General features: G+C 44.6%; 2 protein-coding genes across 2 annotated transcripts in view; one reads left to right on the top strand and one right to left on the bottom strand.

The window, feature by feature from the left end:
• The window catches only part of LOC115586770 (transcription factor Maf-like), a 53,039-nt gene extending 44,251 nt beyond the window's left edge, over positions 1 to 8,788 (top strand). Inside the window, exon 3 of the mRNA XM_030426107.1 lies at positions 1,946 to 8,788. The gene's annotated coding sequence lies outside the window, so the exon portion shown is untranslated. The remainder of the gene's footprint in view (positions 1 to 1,945) is intronic.
• The window catches only part of wwox (WW domain containing oxidoreductase), a 138,084-nt gene continuing 119,688 nt past the window's right edge, over positions 2,354 to 20,749 (bottom strand). Inside the window, exon 9 of the mRNA XM_030426104.1 lies at positions 2,354 to 3,364. Within this exon, the coding sequence (XP_030281964.1) occupies positions 3,173 to 3,364 (192 nt within the window). The 3' untranslated portion in view covers positions 2,354 to 3,172. The remainder of the gene's footprint in view (positions 3,365 to 20,749) is intronic.

Raw genomic sequence — 20,749 nt, 5'->3', positions numbered from 1 at the left:
TGAGAGGAAGTGTAGCGTATTGATTAGCTATCAGATGATTCCGATAGGGCCTGATCGATAGGACTTTGTATGAAAGCCAGGCAGGACCCTCCCTCCTCGCTCAGCTCACACACACACACTCACGGATCAGCCGCCGCAGTGCACAGCCGCACAGACGTCTGCTTGTTTGTTGTTCTCCTGAAGATTCTCCTTTGTGTCTCGAGCCCGCCCCTCCAATCGAAGGTTTCCTCGAACGCTCAGTCTGTTTTCTTCAGCTCCACTTTCGTAGCGCTGTCATTGATGAGCCGAACCTGTGAGGTGAGCGGAGCGTGATGATGTCTCAGTTGCACAGATTTTACATGGATGTACGTGCCGGTGTTAGCGGTAGAAATGTTCTTCTGACTTCAGGAAGTAACAAAGTTCTGTTCTGAGAAGAAAGTTCCTTCAGTTTCCTTATCACAAACATTTGAAATATCCCGGAAGCTTTCTCCTTTAGCCAGGAAGTGGAGGAGAGAGGGCAAACACTACATAAACATGTGGAATTACTCTCTTTAGGATCATCACTGATGCAGGATGTGAGACTCTGCAATAAAATTTACATCTTAAAAAGTTATTCAATTTGGACTTTCTTTGAATAAAAACAGTTTCAACAGCAGCAGAGTGTGACACAACTCCTGCATTGCCCTGAAGAGAGACCAAATGAGGCAAGAATTATCTTTCAGTATATTTAGTGTCAGCACAGCCAAACAGGAAATCTACAACTGGAAACTACAGACTAACTCAATAAGTCACTGACGTTAGTGAGAAAGAGGGAAACTAAACAGCCGGCTGACTGATCAGAAACACGTCTGCTCAGAGCTGAAGCACGCAGACACTCGAGATGAGAACCGCCTCGTCTCTCGCAGAGGCTCGTGTCAAGCCTCAGCAGCCTGCAGACTGAACACACACAGACAAAGTATGCTCTATAATTGATTAGCAAGCAGGCAGATTCTCAAGCCAGCCCAACGCTTCCATGGATAGTTCACCAGGAAGAGCCACGAGCCTGATCAGCACCACGGACAGCGGTCGGGACGATCCTTTATAATTATTAATATCTTTAACATTGTATTGGTGGAGTTACTGTTTATTCCAACTTAGTCCGGCTGCAGTTTAGTGAAATCACTCAGTGTGTCGTGGTAACTGTCTTCAGGAGGGTCGGCACACTTAAACACAGATGTGTTGATTTATGTACAGACACTCTGGATACTTTTATAAAATTCTCTGCTTGTTTTCTCACTTGATTCCTTGCTGGGAATACATGAGACACTTGTGTGTGTGTGTGTGTGTGTGTGTGTGTGTGTGCTTGTGGGTGTGTGTGAGTATGTTTGTGCTGTATCTGTGTTCCAGGTATGCCCTGTGCTGTGAAAGGACAGTGATAAGACACCTGTACTCCAGCTGCAGTACAGATTATAAACAGGGCAGGACACCCGTATCAGTTTCAGCACAGGCCACGTCTGTGTGAAGGAACGGGCTGTTTTTTTGGACCGAATGTGCGAGCTGTCCGTTCTGTTAGCACGTCTGCACAGGAGGGACGGAAAAAAAAAGAGGGGAAAAGGAGAAAGAAATGTCATGAATTGTTGTACAACTGTGTATTTGTGTGTGTGTGTTATTCTATCGCGCAGCTGATGCATGAGAGTTCAGGTCGTCTCCTGTTTAAAATCTCTGACATAAAGCTTCATGACATCCATCATTAAACACTTTGTGCAATGCTGATGATTTTTTATACACAGTGAATGTTTTTTTTCTCTCCTCAGTCCGTCTGTACTTACTGAGACTTCGGTGTTGCTCGCTACACAAATACCTCCCCCTAATGGCCTCCAAATGAATGGACTTTTCTGTGTCTAAAAAGGATTTCACACAGGTTACTGCCAAACAGATTTTTATTAAACGTCTCATTTTCTTTTTTCTTTTTTTTTTTCTTTTACAGATATCATGACACTGGAATGCTGATGTTTCAAGAGCAACCTACGGCACCCAGACTGCCATAAAGCACAATGTCTCAAAAGCGTCCCAACTGCGGCTTCAGGGCAACCAATCCACGGCAAAACCCCGAAGCCACAAGATCAATATTAAAAAAAAAAACACAACGATGATAAAAATAATAGCAGGAGACTGAAATCACGACAACAAGGGAAGAAACACAGAAATTAAAGATCCCGGACTCCTGGAAACAAGATTCTCCACCATCTGCATTTGTTATTCAAATGGACACCGATCATCCCAGAAATACCTCCAAAATTGTAATTTAGACCGACCGGAGTTTAGATTATTAACGCGTAGGTTGAGTCAAAAAAGAAAAAAAAAGAAAAAATGATGTCCACACCCCTTTAGCACATGCCCAGAAATCAGGATATTGTAAATATGTGTACAGAAAACGAATAGGGAAATTGATAAGAAATAAAAGTATTGCAGAATTATGTATATAGCCATAAGAATCATACCTCTAGTGTGTTTATATATCCACGAGTGTCACATGCCCATTACTCCTTATTTCTTCTACGGCCAAAAAAAAGATTTAGCACAAAGATTAACCACCGCTCTCCGTATCTCGATAGGAAACATCCACATCTACGTAGAAACTAGACGAGACGATGCTGAATATACAGACATTAACTGGGAAGACGCAACGTTTGTCACGTAGAGCACTATTGCTGGAAACGGACGCATATGCCACAGAGTGTGTATGCTTATTAGATAACCCTGTAATTGTTAGCAGAACAGGTCATTAGCTTCTTTGAACCTAGCTCATTTGAACAGACAGAAGACTTGAGAGAGTTATCGACAAAACAGAGACTGAAGAAACTTTTAGAGATCCCTGAATTCGGCCCAGATCTTCTCCCGTCCCTCCTAACCTCCCATTGTAAACTACCACAGCAGAGCTGAACACAACTTAAACATTTATTTATTCAAGAGAGTGTATATGAACCCCCCCCCCCCTCCTGTACTGTATATGTAAGTGTGTTTTAGCCCCCATAGTGACGTGACATATCCAGATGGACTTCTGTGGTTTGGCAGCTCTCTTGTATTGTACAGTCAGAGTACAGTTACCTTATATTTAGTTCACACCTAACTGGACATCACCGTGACCTGCCATCCTTCCTCTTTGATTTGGCTAGTCCCCCTCCTCCTCCTCCTCCTCCTCCTCCTCTGTCCATCAGAGGGCCTGTATGCCTGCAGGCCTCTCTGCAACTAGCCGCTCGCTCAGCTCCCACAGGCTGGCAGCGCTGCTCTGGTCCTGAGCCTGGACGGACGGCAGGCAGCGGAAGCAGTTGTTGAAGTACATGCCGCCCAGCCCCTCCAGCTCCGGAGCCGCGGCGCAGTACACGGTGGTGGCCGCCCCTTGTTGCTGTGGACAGAGAGAAACACACAAGGTTCAAGTTTGGGGGGCGAATCGCGAAACGACGAGACGCCGTCCGCCTGCGGGAGGAGACAAAAAAACTAAACAAAACACAGAGAGCTCATTCACTGACGCACAGACATGAGGACGTGTCCTGTCCGGAGAAAAAGACAGAGGACAGAGGACGAACAGCAGACGACGACCACATCACTACGTCCTCTGTGAGACACACACATATATACACAATCACACACACACACACACACACAGACAAAAAAAGAGACAGCAGGACAGAGTGTCAACAGGAAAAAATAAATAAAAGACTCCACACGCTGTCTCTCCCCTGCTCCCTGCAGCCCATGATGACTGGGTCATACTACCATGGGAACACCATAGCCCCAATCTGTACATATATTTATATACATATATTTATTTATTTATTTCTCTACCCGGTGTGTACAGGACCTCTGGCTGTATGGGACCATGTGAATGATGCTACAGATGTATAGACTCACAGCTGGAGAAGGCGAGGACAAGAAAATGACACCAGCTCCTGTCTGGATGGGAATCACCAGGGAAACCACAGCTTTTATGTACATTGTAAAAGAGCAGGTTTTAACGCCATGGTTACGAATATGTATATTTTCACATGATGTGTGTATGGGGGTTCAGCCAGGCTTTCACATGAAATGATGCAAGTACAATTCTTTTACCTAAGCGTTTACATCAGAAGTTGGTTGGTTATAGAAAAGCTATATTCTCACACACACACACACACACACACACACACACCACAAGACTCTCCCTCTGGCTCTTTCTCAGTAAGTCCTCTCTCATTTTTAAGGCAGGTTTAAATCTGAAAAATCAATCAAGTCTTAACCCAGAAATTGACTCTGTTTCATGTCGTCTCAAGCCGTGACGCGCTGTAAAAGTAACGTCGCGGCATTCGGACGCAACCTGCTTAGTTCTACTAATACACCCTGTCCCGTCAGTCAGTAATTAGTAGGGATATTCTTGCGGGGAGGGAGATTTCTGTGACATTTGAAAATGAAAGTTGAAACTGCAGCAGAATAAACACGTCAGGGAGAATTACACACATAACCCAACTGCTCAAAGACGGATCTTTCATGTTGCAGCTCCGGCTAAAAGCTGCTGTGACAGCTTCCCCGCAAAACTCCGGGGCTGGAGACGACTTCTATATGGCCACATGAAATGACTCGCCTCTTTATCTCCCAATGAGGAGGGTGGGAGGGGGGGGGGGGGAGGCAGGCGGAGAGAGTGAGAGGGAACACTGATGTGAAGACTGAGGACTAATGTTGAGCACAGAGCACTGGCACACAGTGAGACAAGCCTATATACGAAGTAGTCAAACATGGGCAAGACACACAAACATCCACACACACACACATGCATAGTGGAGCCACATTACATGCCAACTGTTTGAACAGCTTCCTAAAGCAGCTGTGAGACCAACACACATGAAGTGGAAAGATCCATTGAGGTCTAAAGCACTTATACTTTCACATGCAAGGACAAAAATGTGCACACAAATGCAAATGCAAAGAAGGAAAAACAGACACACGAACCAGATTCCAAGAAATATTTTTTTCTCATTAACACACACACACACACACACACACACCCTCTAAGCGGCAAGTAAACTTCCGCCAGGAGGAGCCCTGGTTGGTAACGTCGCCGCAGCAGATTGAGCGCGTTTGAAGCGCAGTGTGATGAGAGAGCTGGTAAACAGCAGATGAAAAGGCAGCATCTCTCTGTGTGCCGCTGTCTGTCTCACCTGCCAGCGGGGCGATAACTTCATCCACGTCACATGTCGCCATATCAAAGACAGACAAATGCCAAGCAGTGTCTCCGAGTTGCAGGTTCACACGCGCTCAGTTTAACTCATCTCCCTCACTTAGGGCATCTGATTTAGCTCGTCTGAAAGCTAAATGCCTTTCAAACTCCACTGAAGATTTCAGTGCTGCAGCCTCTGGCTCGCTGACGCCCCCCTTGAACTTGGCTGACTTTCAAAACAGTTTGTTTGTGTCCAGCTACCAAACACTGGTCCTGCTGTAAGTTGAAAAAAATGATAAAAAATAAACTTTCATGTTTATAATCCAGATTTATGTGGCTGACTTCAGAAGGAAGTCTTCAGTAAATTTTTCCAAAAGTGCTTCAATTTTTTTTTTTTTCTTAGAATTTTTCCTAGAAATGCAAGTCTGCACCACTGCTCCTCTACGGACTGCAACAGTCTAGTTAACATTGCATGGATCAGTACATGAGCTGTGCTATCTTATTGGTGTTTAGCTCATCCCCCCTCACCACTTGACCTTGTGACCTCTGTAGAAGATAAGGCTGATGAGATTAGGCATTAACATGCTCAACCACCCACCACAGCCATCTATCATTGTGCGTGTGTGTGTGTGCATCTGCAGATAGAAGGCGCGGGCAGTGTGGGGAAGTGAGAAAGAGAACAAGAGGAGGGGTGTGCAACAACCTCGATACACTTACATTACACAATAACACCATAACACATACAGTAATTCATATGTGCATGTCTGAACACGAGCATGCCGCCTGCACACGAGCACGAGCAGATAAGCAAATAAACACTCGGAGCAATCTACACGAAAGGTAATGTCACTGAATCAGTGTGCATCATACACGTCCGTGGCGTAACGGCCGTTTGTAACCCATTTGAATCTGTAGATTATGCCTGTAAATTTAGCTGTCTACAAACTGATGGTTTTTGCTGTGTGTCTTTCTATCTTCTGCAACTAAATGTGCATCGTTACCTTGTGTACAGTAGTTTCCAGAGGCACATCTGTGAGTTGCTCTCTACTATCCCGTGCTGTAGACTTGGACTCACCTGACGCTTGACATGAGACTTGAAAAAACACTTGCGACTGGTTAATTGTTGATTCTCACTGATAGTGTGACGATTAATTTGCAGGTCATTGCAAAGGTTTTGTAGCTGCAGTAACTAAAATGCATTTAAATTTATGATTGTCACAGTCGGGTTGATCCACCTCAGATATCTTATTCTGTAGAGAAATGGTACGACTTCACCTATCAGCCATAACATTAAATACTTATATTGTGGAGGCCCCCCTCATGCTGTCAGAACGGCTCTGACCCTTTAAGGCATAGGACTTCGCAAGACCTCTAAAGATGTGGCACTGAGACTTTGGCAGCAGATGCTTCGGGTCCGTTGGGGTTGCGACTGGCGCCTTCATGGATCAGGCTTGTTCTGACACATCCCACAGACAATTGATCGCATTGGAATCAAGGGAGTTCTGTGTGGTGGGTCAACATCTTGAGTTCAAGACATTCCTGAGCAGTTTCCCAGCAGAGGGTTAAAATTGAAACCTGATGATCAATGTTTTTCACTTCGCTTGTCGGTACTTCTAGTGTTGTGGCTGATCGGTGTAAATTGTTTTAGTCTCGGCTACGTAAAGACGTCATTCTAAAAAGTTTTGACTGTCAATAATCAGCAACGTCTCCATCCAGTGACTCCATTGAGGACTTGAGACTCGACCAGGACTTGACACTTCCCTTGGACGTTCCCCAAAAGAAAACCAGCTCTGCTACCACCACACTGATTTAGGGGAGGGAGAAGATGGGACAGATAGAGTGCACCACCGAAACAAAAACCCTGAATCCAAACATACCCTCTATGCTAAAATTCTAAAACTAAAGATCACAGCACCACAGCAATATGACAAACCAAAGCAGCGGGACCGGACCGAGCGGATGTTACTTACTTCTGTGTATATCTGGTTTTGTCGGTAATAATAACGCTGAGAGAGAACACTCACAAAACACCCTGCAATAAGCTGACTGCAGATAAGCGGCAATGAGCCTGCAGTTAGCCTGGGATCCACTACTACGGCTCTGGAACTGCTCTGGGATCAGATCCAAGTCTTCCAATCCAAGCATCGACTCAATACCCGAGGACCTCGTGGACTTGCAATAGAAATGTCCTTGTACAGTGTTAACGCAATAACCAGTTGCTGAAAACTACTTATTGAGCGTATTCAAAAGCAAAAAGGTTTATGTGGGGGAGGATGTGATGTTGTTGAATTCACAGTAATGTTACTTTGCCGTGTTCTGTTCTGTGTCTTCATCTTCCAAGTTGTACTCAGCCGTATGAGCTCTTTTCTCTGACCCTATGCATGTGACCCTTCACCCCCACCCCACACCCTCCACATCTGTAGTTATGACATTGACCTCTCCCTCTGACCTGGATGTAAATAAACCCAGTACTGTAGAGCAGTCTGTTTTTGGCCCACCACTGTACATACGAACCTGTAAATACAAACAGCTATGCATGCTGAAAACCTAGCAATTCTTTCAGGTACTTTTATAATCCCCCCAAAATTCTCATATGGCATGTGCTGAAAACAAGAAAAAAAAATGAATAATTTAAAAAAGTAGAAAAAAGAAAAGATTAAAAATAATGAAAAAAAAAGAAATAGAAAAAAAAAAAAAGGTTTAAAATAAATGAGTTGATAATATTGTCAGGCGATATCCTCTCTTGGACAGTGTGTGTAGAGTCTTCCTGTTTTCTTACTCCTGTGGGTGGTTCTCTTCCTTTGCCTGTCCTTCTGTGTTTCTGCTCACCATCTGTGTCAGTTGTTGTCAGTTGGCGTTTGTACAGCAGCGAGGGTTGAGGCAGAGCAGAGAAGAAAAAAAAAAGAGAGAGGGGAGCGTTCACCAGCTGACCTCTGTGATGGCACTCCAATTCAGCAGCAGTGCTAAATGTTGGCAAAGCTGTTTATGCCGGGGACCACAATTTGAGAAGTTCAGTTCCTGGCATGAACCACAGATCATTACAGCATATGTCCACGCCTGCCATGTGTAAGCCCCTCTGGATATGCAGCAGGTCAAGAAAACAATTTTTTTTATTTCTTTTTATAATTTTTTTGTCAGCCTGCTTGAAGTTTGGTAAGCTGTCAGTTACACTCAAGTGGCACCCTGTGATTTAAAGTACCCACTGTGTAGTGAAGTGAACAAGTGCTGATCATTTCTTGCAAATACTATTTTACCCTGTTTTAGTCACATTTTTTGGGGGAAAAAAGCGATGTAAACTACATATTTTTTCTCATCTATAACTGGTAAAATACCTGAATTCTAAAGGTACTTGATTATTAAAAATCATTTTATACAATCCAGCGTGGCTACAGAATGCATTTGGAAAGTATTTCCTGGCTTGTAGCCCAGTAAAGGGATCAGGAGGAGTGCGGTTTTTGCCTCAGCCCTCTGCCCAGCCTCGCGGACTAGCTATCCTGAAAGTGGGATTCCAAAGGGATTGTGATTCTGTTTCAGGAATGTTTTTTTTTCAGCCTGTGATGTTTAAAATAGATGGAGGTGTCTGATTTTTAATCTGTGCTAAAGATATTTTACATTTAATAAATAACCATTGAAATCAAACACGTCCTCTGTGTATGTGTGCAGTTTATGTGAGTGTGTGTGTGTGTGTGTGTGTGTGTGCATGTATCTATGCCGCGGTACCCTCAGAGAGCTGACAGCTCAGCTGAGCATGCCTGGCCCAGCTGTAGAGGGAATCCTGGGTAACGCAGTGCCCTCAGAAAAAACAAGCGGTACCTCCATTCAGCTTGACCGCTCGACCACGAGGAGAGGAGATTAGCACCTCAGCGCGCACTTCAGAAAGCACCCTGACACTCGCCCCCCCTGACTGTGTGAAGACCTCTGTCACCCTGACAGAGGTAGGCCAAAGGTCACATTAGACGTATGCGAGCAAAGGCGCATTTAGTCAGTTCTGGTGTGATAGAATAATCAAAATACACTCTGTGATACACTATATGATTCAGTTCTACACGTATAGGTCCAACAGCACGCCTGTAATCCATTCATTGTTCATAATTTGACTGAGAGCCTGTTTAGATCTCCAGAGAATGACCAGCTCTCCTCATCATGAGTGTCCCCAGCGATTAGTCTACCACTGGTCATCTGTATGGACTAAACTCTATTTCATACCCTCCATTAGCCCACAGGCTGAGGGCTAATACTCACCTACTGGCAGTGTGCTCCCCTGAGGGGCATTAAGGACAGGATGGAAGGACCAGCCTCCTCCCTCCCTCCTTCTCTTTCCGTTCCTTCATCATGCCCGCTCAATCTCTCCCCGTCTGTCAGCCGTGCCCCCTGCTCCTTCCTTGGCCCCTTCTTTTCCATCAGCCCTCTGCAGATCCCTATTCCCCCTGCAGCCCCATCCCCCCTCCGGACTCATAACTTACAGGACTGGGCATATAGTGCTACTGTGGCTGAGGTCTCACGAGTAAACGGTCATAGTACAACCTCTTGGAGGTAAATGGATCTCTTTCCCTCGAGTCCCCGATCACAGATGAGCCCTGTTGACGTTCTTTCTTTCTATGTGAGCGAGCAGACTGATGTAGTAGAAGATGAGAGGGCAGAGAGAGAAAGGAGCAGAGGAATAAACTATGTAGGAGTGACAGCAACACAACACAAAGCACAGTAGAAACCCCCCCCTCCTGCACGATTTCTCTCTCTTTCTCTCTGCGGCCCTCTCTTTACCCCTCCTGCGCCAGATAAGATCAACCGGGTGTCAGTCATCAACGGCCCCCTGTCACACTGTGATTGTTCATCTGTTATGTGTGTGTGTAAGTGCGCGGTCCAATGCGACATCGCTGCATACATTTAATGCCCGCATGTTTGAGGGGAACAATAGAAGAGGAAGTGAGCAACGAGGTGGAGGGAATGCAAAGGACAAGAAGGGGGGGAGGAGTAGGAGGAAGAGGAGGAGGAGGAGGAGGAGGAGGGGAGGCATAAAGATGAGAGGAGGAGAGTGGCGAAGGAGACGAAGGAGAGGAGACGAGGGGGCTAGGACACAAGGCATCCAAGGGGAAAACGATGAGGAGTCAGAAGGACTTGCGCAACGACTGTGAAACTATCTCATTTTTATCTTGCGAGAGGACTTCCGAAGTGATCCGCACAACCTAATTATTTTCCCCTAATAAAAGCAACATATGCTAAGACAATAAAAGGCCTTATTGGACACCTATTCATTAAAGAGGAGCAGTAAAAGGAGCAGGACTCTGGCACAGGGATTAGCTTTTAAAAGGGCTTTTCTCCGGCTGGAAATGGCCTTAGTCTTCCTTTAGCGCGCCCATATGGGTGCATAGCCCACCATAAAAGATCTGAATTATACATGAAGAGGCCTGGCTGCTTTATTGGCTGTGATCTGCTTTTTCACCCTCACCTGATTGCGCGAGTGCAACGATATCTCAAAGTTTGGGCAGATCCCTCTCAGATCTCGTGCACTGTGTACAGTATGAGCGCTACAGCGTCGTGCAGTTTTAAAGCGAAGAATTGCTCAAATGTAAAATACATACTGGTAACGACAACCACTCAGCAGCAGTATGATACACAATAATCCACGAAAGTTGGTTAAGTTAGTAACGCCTGGTTGAAGTAATGCATGCTGGTGACTGTCGTCTGACAGCTTGACACAGTGAAGTCATTATTCCATATGGTCAATGCACTGTAAGTGTCACTGTGTTTCTATTATGAGCAGAGCAATGCTGTCTGTGTGTCGGTATGTGAGTGTGTGATGAGCTGGTGTAATAGGGCCACACACAGGTGTGTGCATGCTCACCTCCTCACTGATGCACCAGCTAATTGGTCTCCTGCGGCAACCTGACATATTCACACACTCACAATCTCTCTGACGCACACACATTTTCAGGCACGCACGTACCCGTAACACACACACATGCACACACATACGATGGGGCGCGCGACAGCTATAGCCACATGTATACAGAGTGCGTAAATAAGCACACGTGAGCAAACACAAGCATGAGCCCACATGCACAGGCAGCCCGCAGAGTGTATTTCCAAATGAACTCATTATCACAGTGCTGACTCCGAGTGAAGAATGACACCTGAACACACCGCTCATACTGTACACACACATACTGTAAAAAAGAGAAAAGGAAACCAATGACCACAAAGCCACACTGTAAAACACGAGCTATGACAGAATTTTCCCCCCAAAAATCCAAACACGTCTAAGCTGCCTCCAAAGAAAACACACAAAACGCGACGCAAAAAGGAGCTTTTTTGTTATGTTAAATACCGGGCGATGATAGCAGCCGTCACTCCGGCAGCAGACATACATCCAGCTGCAACAATCACTGGGAATACAGTCCCAAAATGTAACATTACAACTGCGAAGGAAGCCCCATTGTTCAACAGAGCAGAGTTACATTTTAAAAGCTATCACACAGAGCAGAGAGAGAAATGTACTTCCAGGCAAGAGCACTGCGGATGATAAGTCGTCGCAAAGTGGGCTTTGGTTCAAATGAATACGTTTGCCTTCATTTTTTTTTTTCCTCAGTATTTTTGTTTGTTTTGCTTTCAAGCTCATCTTAACCCTATCTTAAGTTCATCAGTTCATCTTCCTCTGTGGCTGTAGAGGCAAAGAAAGTCTCTTCATATTGTCTCCCCTGCTCATTTATCCAATCCCTCTCCTACCCTCCACCCTCCCTTCCCTGGCGGTGGAGGTCGAGAGAGGGATGTTCTGTTTTAAATAAGAAGGCAGCACTGGCCCATTAAACTCTGATAGTAATGATATTAATTTGGCAGGAACGTGTCATTTTCACAAGAGAGCAACTAGCTGAACTGTCATTACGCACACACACACTTGCACACACACACGCAGGCGAGGCATTCTGTCTCACTCGCACCGTCTCTTACGCACACACACTCTCGCACACAAATGCATCCTCTCTCTCTCCCTTCTTTCCTCACACACACACACACACACACACACAAACCAGGAACATGTCACAGGAGAGCAGCTAGCGGTAACATTATGAGAGAGTTGGAGAGATCTGCTAATGGGATAGATTAGTGTGCCCTTGGTCACAACGGCTACAATGGAGTGAGTGGAGCTGTGACTTATATCCACGTCGCACCTCTTCACCCCTCTTTTACTCCCGTCTGCAGCACTTTCTCCCGCTCTCCCTTCCTCTGACCCCTTCTTCCTCCCCTCCTCCCTTCTGATCCCCAACAGCTTTGTAGACTTTGTCTCATGCCAGAGTGTGATTGCAATCCCCCTGAAGCTTTTTCAAAAATCATCCCGGATCCATATTTTCACGTATGTTTTATAATCTACATGTTAAGTATTTCTAGTTCTATTCCGCACACATGATATCTATTGCATGTCCTTCTCTGCAGCTCTTCCTAAAGTTTTTTTATTTTTTATTTTTTAATCCAAATCGAGGTTGGAAGGACAGAAGGTGTCATCTGCTGTAGAGATTGTAAAGCCCCTCATGATTTGTGATATTGGATCATATAAATAAAACTGATTTGACTTGTCATCACCAGGTTTATGACTGGGGGGCTAAACACTGAATCAGAGCTAAGATCAGGGAAAATATGTCAAAATGCAAAACAGTGCTACATTATCAGAATTCTTTTTTTTTTTTCCCCTCATGGATCTTTGTTAATGGAGCCCAATGAGCGCAGAGGACCTTCCTAATCAATACAGGAATAAAAGTGATGGCGATCACAAAGTGTTAGTTGAATGCTGAGAAAACAGCTGTCAGAATCAACAAGACTGCACGAAAATGTTCCCATTTACTCCTTTTCTTTTTATTAGCATTTCATCTAGAAGCTTAGATCTGGCCATGTGTGTATGTCGCCTGCTTGGAATAGATTTTTGAATGGGTCAAAGTGAATGCAAGTAGAGTGAGAAAAGTGAGAAAACCTGCAAATGAGGCGATGTAGGAAAGAGAGGAGACGGCTGGTTTGGTTCACTCAGGAGGTTCTCGAGGAAAAGGGAGCCGAGATGAAGATTTAATGTTTAAAAAACAAAATAAAGGACTGACTGAGTTGAAGAGTTGACTGCTACTTGTTATAATAATTGCAAATGTTTTATGTCCATAACAAAGAATAGTTAATTTTTCAATATTTATTCCATTAAAATCCCGTATTTAAGCTGCCACCTGCCTGACAGAACGTCTTCTCTGCGAGGAGTGTCATGGAGGGGACACTAAACCACAGCAGCGAAAATTTCTGCACACATTAAGATTTTATTTAGTGTGTTTATTAATTAAAACTTCAGAGAGACATAGAACAAGAGTCTGCTGCACTGATCAGGCTGTGACACTCAGAGGATCTGTCCAGCATTTCACTAACACTATTAAGTACACACACCCACACACTAGGGCTGGGTATCACCAGGTACCTCGCGATACAATACTATCACGATATTTTGCTCACGATAACGATAATATCACGATACAGCGATTCTGCAATAATCGATATATTGCAAGAAATTTCATCAACGATACATCACGATATCTGTGTCACTGAAGAAATTCAGAATTTATTGACTGCACTGAATCCATTTCACAGGAATTACAAAACATTGTCAATCAATTTCACATGAATGACAGCCAAGTAAACAAAGAGTATATTGTACAGTGTCTCTTCTTAACATACACACTGACTACAACTATCATTAAATATCTATATGTGTGGGTTTCAGAGCTACTTAAACCATTTTTTAAGTTTGATTTGGTTGTATACCTATGTTTGAATAAAGATAAAGCTGTCCTCCAAAGAGGGGTGGTGGTGGTGGGCCAAAAAAAAAAGAAAAATTATTTATTTATTTATCTATTTTTTTCATTTTTAAATATCGATATTTGGCACCAGTGTATCGATAACGTACCTCAAGACGAAATATCGCGATATATCGTAGTATCGATATTTTGGCACACCCCTAACACACACACACACACACACACACACACACACACACACTGTCCCTACACACAGGTCACATATGCACACCTATATACATTCAAACCCACACTGGCCCTCAAAGCAGTAAAACACTACAGAGGGAAGCGGCAGCACATTGTGCCGTGTAAGAAGAAACTGAATGCATTTACCTATTTTTATTGGTATGCTGATCCATGTGTATGTGTGTGTGTGTGTGTGTGTGTGTTTGTGAGTGAATGTGTGGGTGTGTGTGTGTGTGTGTGTGTTTCTGTGTGTGTGTGTCCACGCTGACCCCATCTCGGCACTCCTGACCGGTTGAATGCGGGCTGCATAAATTAGTGCTGATGCTCTGCGATGTAATTATGCTGCTGTCAGGACGGCCCCTCTACTCAAATTCATTTTAATAAAGTTGGTCTCCAAGGTTACCGACCGGGGGTCACCTTCGGTGTCAGCCCCTATGGATCGCGCCCACGGAACATTCGGAAAGTCTGCGGTCGGAGTATGGTAACACCTTAACACGACAGCCCGAACCCCCCCCCCCCCCCCCCCACACACACACACACACACACACACACACACACACACATCATCATCACAACACACACATACCTCCCACTGACTCACTCAGGATGGAGAGAGGCAGGTGGCATAAAGAAGAAGGGAGGAAACGCGAGTGGTAGAAACGAGGAGAGGGAGGTGGATCAAAACTGCTAAAATGGGAATAGAAAACGTGGGGGAAGGAGGGAGGGGGGAGGGCAAAAAGAGAGAGAGGTGGGATCATGAAGGAAGGAATAAAAATGAGAGGAAAAGCGTTATAAAAGAGAGAGGGGGTACAAGGGTAGAGGGACAAGGAGAGGGCGAGGGAGTGTCTCTCTTGGGCAGATGGCGGGGTGTATTCTCATTTGTCCTGCTACGGTGTGTGTGTGTGCTTACACTAACCTCCAGGGCAGAGCTGCAGCACTGAACACGCTCTCAATTAGCCAAAAACACAGACCTGCGCACACAGCTGGGAGCTCCGTCTCCACACAACAAATAGTTAAACACACAGGGACAGTGGACACAGCGAGTATCCGATATATATATTAAAGGAAGATATGCTGGTAATTATTTCCAACAGTTTACTGGATGCTGAGCTTTATGACAGTAGAGGCTGTGTACTTTCAGGTGTATCAGTCTTGCTTAACCTGATTGAGACAGATCGGCGATTTCGCAAAAATGTTTGCATAAAAAAAATCTAAATGGAAGAACCCTAGGAGTCTGGCATATCTCATTTCTTCTAAGCAGACAGGTTCCAAAGAGAAATGATGGTGTAAAATGTCTCTGCTGGATGTTCTTGATTAAATGACACATTTAAATTGATGAATATCCGGCCACTTAATCTGTATGCATAGATTCCTCCTATCTAGTTAGATAATGATATTTTTCCCTTCACCTTTTAGGTTTTTGTTTCCTTAAACTACTCTTAAACATTTATTTTTAATTGCCATTTGCACAGTATAATAAACTGAACTGAAAAGCTATTACATTTTTTTAAATTGACACATAAGTCTATTATATCTGATGTCATTTTATGCGTGTAAAGTGAAGAAAATGCCATACAAATATTTCTGTCTGCCTTTAACATGAATCCTAAAGTCATAATATGATTTTGCAGCTTGTTACTGATCTATTATGCAGACATTAACCATATAAATGTAACATTGACGCATTCAAATGTGTAAAAATGACCATAACTATGTTATATATTTTGTCGAGTCACATACTTACATAATCCTAAATATATCCAACTGTGTTCACACCCAGACAAATTCAGAATTTTATTCAAGGTTATGGTGCATCTCACTTGGTTGTCTGTTCCTAAACTTCCTCGAGAATCTGACAAAATATGACATGAGACTTGAATCCAGACAGATTTCTGGTTTGAGTCAGGTCAGACAGTTTTTCTTTGGTAATGGTAGTTGTTTAACAAAAAGGATTAATTTCCGACGCTGACACACTTCACGACATCTTAAAAATACATTTTGAGAGACGATTTTGCAGAAATAACATTTTGTGCATTTAAATCCTGATCTGCCTCTTTGGCTGGACTGGACCGTTGTTTGTATTGGCAGTTGTAAACTGTGAATATTGAAATCTCAGTGTGCGACTGAGCAGATTCACAGAAACACTCGTTCCTGCGCTCTCTTTGGTCTGCTATCTTTCAGTACGTGATGGTGTTTAGCCCAGCCGTGTGGGGCCGGGGTGACTTTGACTGCCTGTGTAATAGTTACAGCCCCACGCTTTGTTAGCTGCAGGTAATTTATGGTTGAACTGGCCTGATAGTCTGATACGATCGACTGCCCCGACTGTCTTTACCAGCCGGCCCCAAAGACACAGAGGAAGACTCTATCTGAGGGGGGAAGAAAGAGACACAGAGCAAGAGATAAAGATAGCAGGCTGCAGGGTGGTTTAAACTGTTGCTACAGGAGGGAAGAATCCAGGGTTTCAACTATGAGTTGCAGAGAAATAATAAAGCAAAAGTGAGTGTGACAAAAGAGTAGCAGGGAATGAGTAATGCAGGTGAGAGGCAGTGAGAGAAATTAAAGAGTTGCAGAGCAGTTAAGTTCTCAGCATCTCTCTGGAGGTGAGCTGAGAAGTAGATTGCATTAAAGAGTGACAGTCCATTCATCTGAACCACACCAAGACGGAACATTTAGTTAATTGAATGATTAATAAATTCAGCTCAGTCACACTATTTCACTCGGTGTTGGCTTTGGATAAAAATGTCTGCCAAATGGGAGACGTCATATATCACTTCTTGGAAACCCTTTGCCTAAGACTAGCGTCGAGCATCGACATAACTTGAACTAGTCCAGCTGTGTGTACGAAGTAGGGCTGTCGCTTTTTTCTAAAAAATCAAGTTCGAACACATTTGAAATTGTACTTTCCACGTCCGGAATTTAGTGTAGAAAAATGCCCTGACTTGGTTGTGTTTCTTTTAACCAATCATAATTGTTCTGGGCAGCAAAAAACCCAGGATACAGCGCAGTGTGCCTGCAAAGAATTAGTGTCGGGGTTAACTTGTTTTGATGGAACAGTTGCATGTTGGGAGGTGAGTCCTGGCATTAAAATGGCTAAATCCCCACAAAATAAAAGGTCACAACCACTCGCTTGTTTCGTTCATACCGTTAGTGACCAGCGTGTTGGTCTCTGGCTGAGAGGCTGTTGTTGTTTCCCATGCAGATAGCCGGCGAGGACCACCAAGCAGACTCCAGAGAGTGGTATAAACTACTACATGTAGTGTGTGTGTGTGTCTGTAAGTTTACTGATAGGTCAACAGATGCAATAGGTCAAGGTGATAGTGTCTTCTTAGTGCGGCCTCTGCTGGATCACTGCTGTCTTGTAGACTGTACATTCTCATCTTAAACAGGTCAATACAGTTTGAGTATAAACTTTTCCCCCATGTTCAAACGGATGTTCACATTTTGAATGAAAAGTGACAGCCCTATCACAGAGTATGTGCAGCAGCAGCAGCGCAGAGATTTGTTTAACCTTGCGCCTGTCTGTCTTCCTCTCTGTTTCATCAGGAGAAGACTGTGTTTCGACATGTGAAGTTTTTTTTGTTGCTGGCTCATCATGACCTCCGTCTGTGAGACACGAGTCCTTCAGCTCAAACTAAAGTGCAACTGGAGAGCCAACCAGCACCTGTCTTACTAATATGAACAGGCACACTCTCCACGCCCACTTTGCTACGCCTTCTGTCCCCTAATAAAGACGGGCACGGACCCTTGGTTTACGTACACCTCTTCCTTCACCCCCTCCCATAATCCAGTTAGGCAGGAACATCCTCACCCATCTCTCCTTTCCTTCATACCTCTTCCCGGACTGGCTACTCTAATCCGGTCTGTCAGGCCAACCAGGTCCCTGACTGCTGTTCCCCTTTCATCACCCACCTTCAAACAGAATGAGGACGCTTTCATAACACCGGTGAGTGACAGGTCGGGGAGTCAGGTGGAGACAGGCCCGTGATATGGACAGGCACTTTGTCCTGTTTAAATACACTAATGGAGGATAAGAGGCCTGTCACTGGGACAGGTGGAGATGGGATGGGACAGAAGACACAGACACTCATCTTTACTCACGCACGATTTGTGAACGCAGAGACGGGGATGAGCAATGTATTACATCAGAAAGGAGAGGATGTTGTGGGGTGCAATCACCTCCGCTCTCTTTCACCTTTAAGAGACAGACTCTCGGTGCATAATGATGTGACTTAAAACTGAATTTTCAAGCTTTTATACCTTCAGAGAGCAAAAAAAAAAAAAAAAAAAAACTTCCGAGTTAGCCTCTGAACACCTGAGTGATGTTTGCAAACGCACAAGTCCAAGAACAGTGCGACTCTTATTCCTGGGTGGAACACTCCAATTTCAGAGGTACATTAACACACAAATCACTGGTGAAAACACACACACACACACAAACACACTCATCTGAATCACAGCTTACACACACACACACCCTGTAGGCAGCCTTTTGGATAGATGGCACCTGCATACAGGAGGAAGGGGCAACACAAATAGGATTCCAGAGTGGAAGAGGGGGAGTGGTGGGTGGTGGGGGTGAGTCCATAAATAGGATTGTGTAGGAAGCAGGGCGAGCTAAATAGGATTGTAATGTACAGGAAAGGATGTATAAATAGGATATGAGAGTCCGAGCTGTGTTCTCACTAGTTCCACGTCCCTGTGGTATAGGAGTTCTTGCAGTGTGCATGCGCGTGTGTGTGTGTGTGTGTGTAAGTAAAGGCCATTAATGTGGAGGCTAATCTTGAGGCACCTGTCTCCTCAGGCAGAGTGTGACCTCCACTAGCCAGGTTCACCCATGTTTGTCCCCCCCCACCCACATCCCATTCCCCACCTCCCTCCCCTTCCCTCTCCTCAATCCTCACATCTCTTTCCTTTTCTTTTTTTTTCATCTCTTCTAACTTTGCTTTTCATATTTCATAAATGAGATCTGTGTTTCCTCTCTCCCTTCATGACCTCTTCGAACAGGTAAACTGTCACTCTCGCTGGGCGTACAGCGCTCCCCCTCCAAGCGAGGTCGGCGGTCAAAGCTTTGCCTCCCTCTCCCTCTCTTTCTCTCCGTCTCTCTGCTTTTGGGGTCAGTGGGCTTTGGGAGCTGTCAGCTCAGTGCTGGTGTCTGCTGGCTGACGGACCAAGGTCAAGGGTCAGGGGTCAGGAGTTAGAGGGCAGCACGTGACCCTAAAAACAAACAGCATGGGGAGAGGGTCGCACCCAGGAAAGAGCCTGTCAGTCTCCACACGGGGGGGGTAATGTAGAGTGAGCGTGCATACAGTATTTGGATCTCTCATATTTACATGCTGATGCCCTTTCTCTTCTGCATACGCTCGCACCTGACCTCAACCTACCACGATGCGATGTGATGCGATGTGTGAGATGTGTCATGTTAGCATGGCATGCATCTATTAGACTGTTTACGGTTCCTTGTCAGAGCAGCTCCTCTCCTCCGCTCATGATTACATTACAAACCCGTTTACACAGCCAAGGTCACAACGGCTCTGAAAACACCATCTTCTCCATAAGCCAAGGCAACAATGCATACGAAACTGACAAAGACACAGGCAGTTAGTCACACGCACTGAGCAATACATACATACCCCTAATACAGTCATATCATCATATTTTAAGCGTCAAGGTAACGGTGTGTGTTTGTGTGCGGGGGGCCCAGGAGAGCACGCTGCCTCCTCAGACAGGTAATGGATGGTCGGCCTGAAAGAGACTGAGGGGAATTAAGATAAACACGCTCTGATAAAACTAACCTGCCGGGGCCGCACCGCTGTCTGTTTACCACGAATTAAAACATATCACATATGCTGCATGCACACACAAGCACGCAGGTATGTTCACGCAAACACTGATCCCTGCATAGCTGCACACACACACACACACACACACACACACACACACACACACACACACACAGAGTTTACACTTAGGATTTTATGATGGATTTATATACAAAGGCATGCTTAAACAGTGGAATAAATGTTTGGACAGTGGTGGCTCTTTGAGTAATTGATCTATGAATCACACACAAGAGATCTTGTAAATTATGAAGACAAATAAACTCTCCATATATCAGGCCGCTATTATAAAATGTTAAGCAGATTTAAACAGATAGAAATGTATCTGCTTAGACAAGGACATTTATTTTTTTTTCCTGATGTGTCCTGCATACAGATTAAACAGACTAACACGGCCACAATCTTATTCTGGGTCCAGAGCCAACTTTGGGTCAGGGGAAGAATGAAACTGGTGCAGAAATTATTCTGGAGTAATTGCAGGTGAAAGAGCCTTCATAGAACAAAATTAATGTCATGTAAAGTTACTGTCTACTGTCGGTTAGAGGAGCATAACTTCCTGCAGCCTCTTAAAAAGCATCAGATAGATCCATGAGACAGTAATTCAGACAACTAAATATTCATTCAGCACTGTTGTAAATGATTTTATCTTCCAGCAGTGTAACTCACAATGCAAGAGGTGAGCTGTGGCCAAAAGTTGGGATAGCCACACACTCCCCAGCGCAAACATACTTCATACGTGAGTTTATGCACCACTGATCTAA

Source organism: Sparus aurata, chromosome 8 (genome assembly GCF_900880675.1).
Source record: "Sparus aurata chromosome 8, fSpaAur1.1, whole genome shotgun sequence".
In the NCBI taxonomy this organism is placed as follows: Eukaryota; Metazoa; Chordata; class Actinopteri; order Spariformes; family Sparidae; genus Sparus; species Sparus aurata.
Note: the sequence above shows the minus strand (reverse complement) of the source record. Positions and strands in the feature narration are given on the sequence as shown.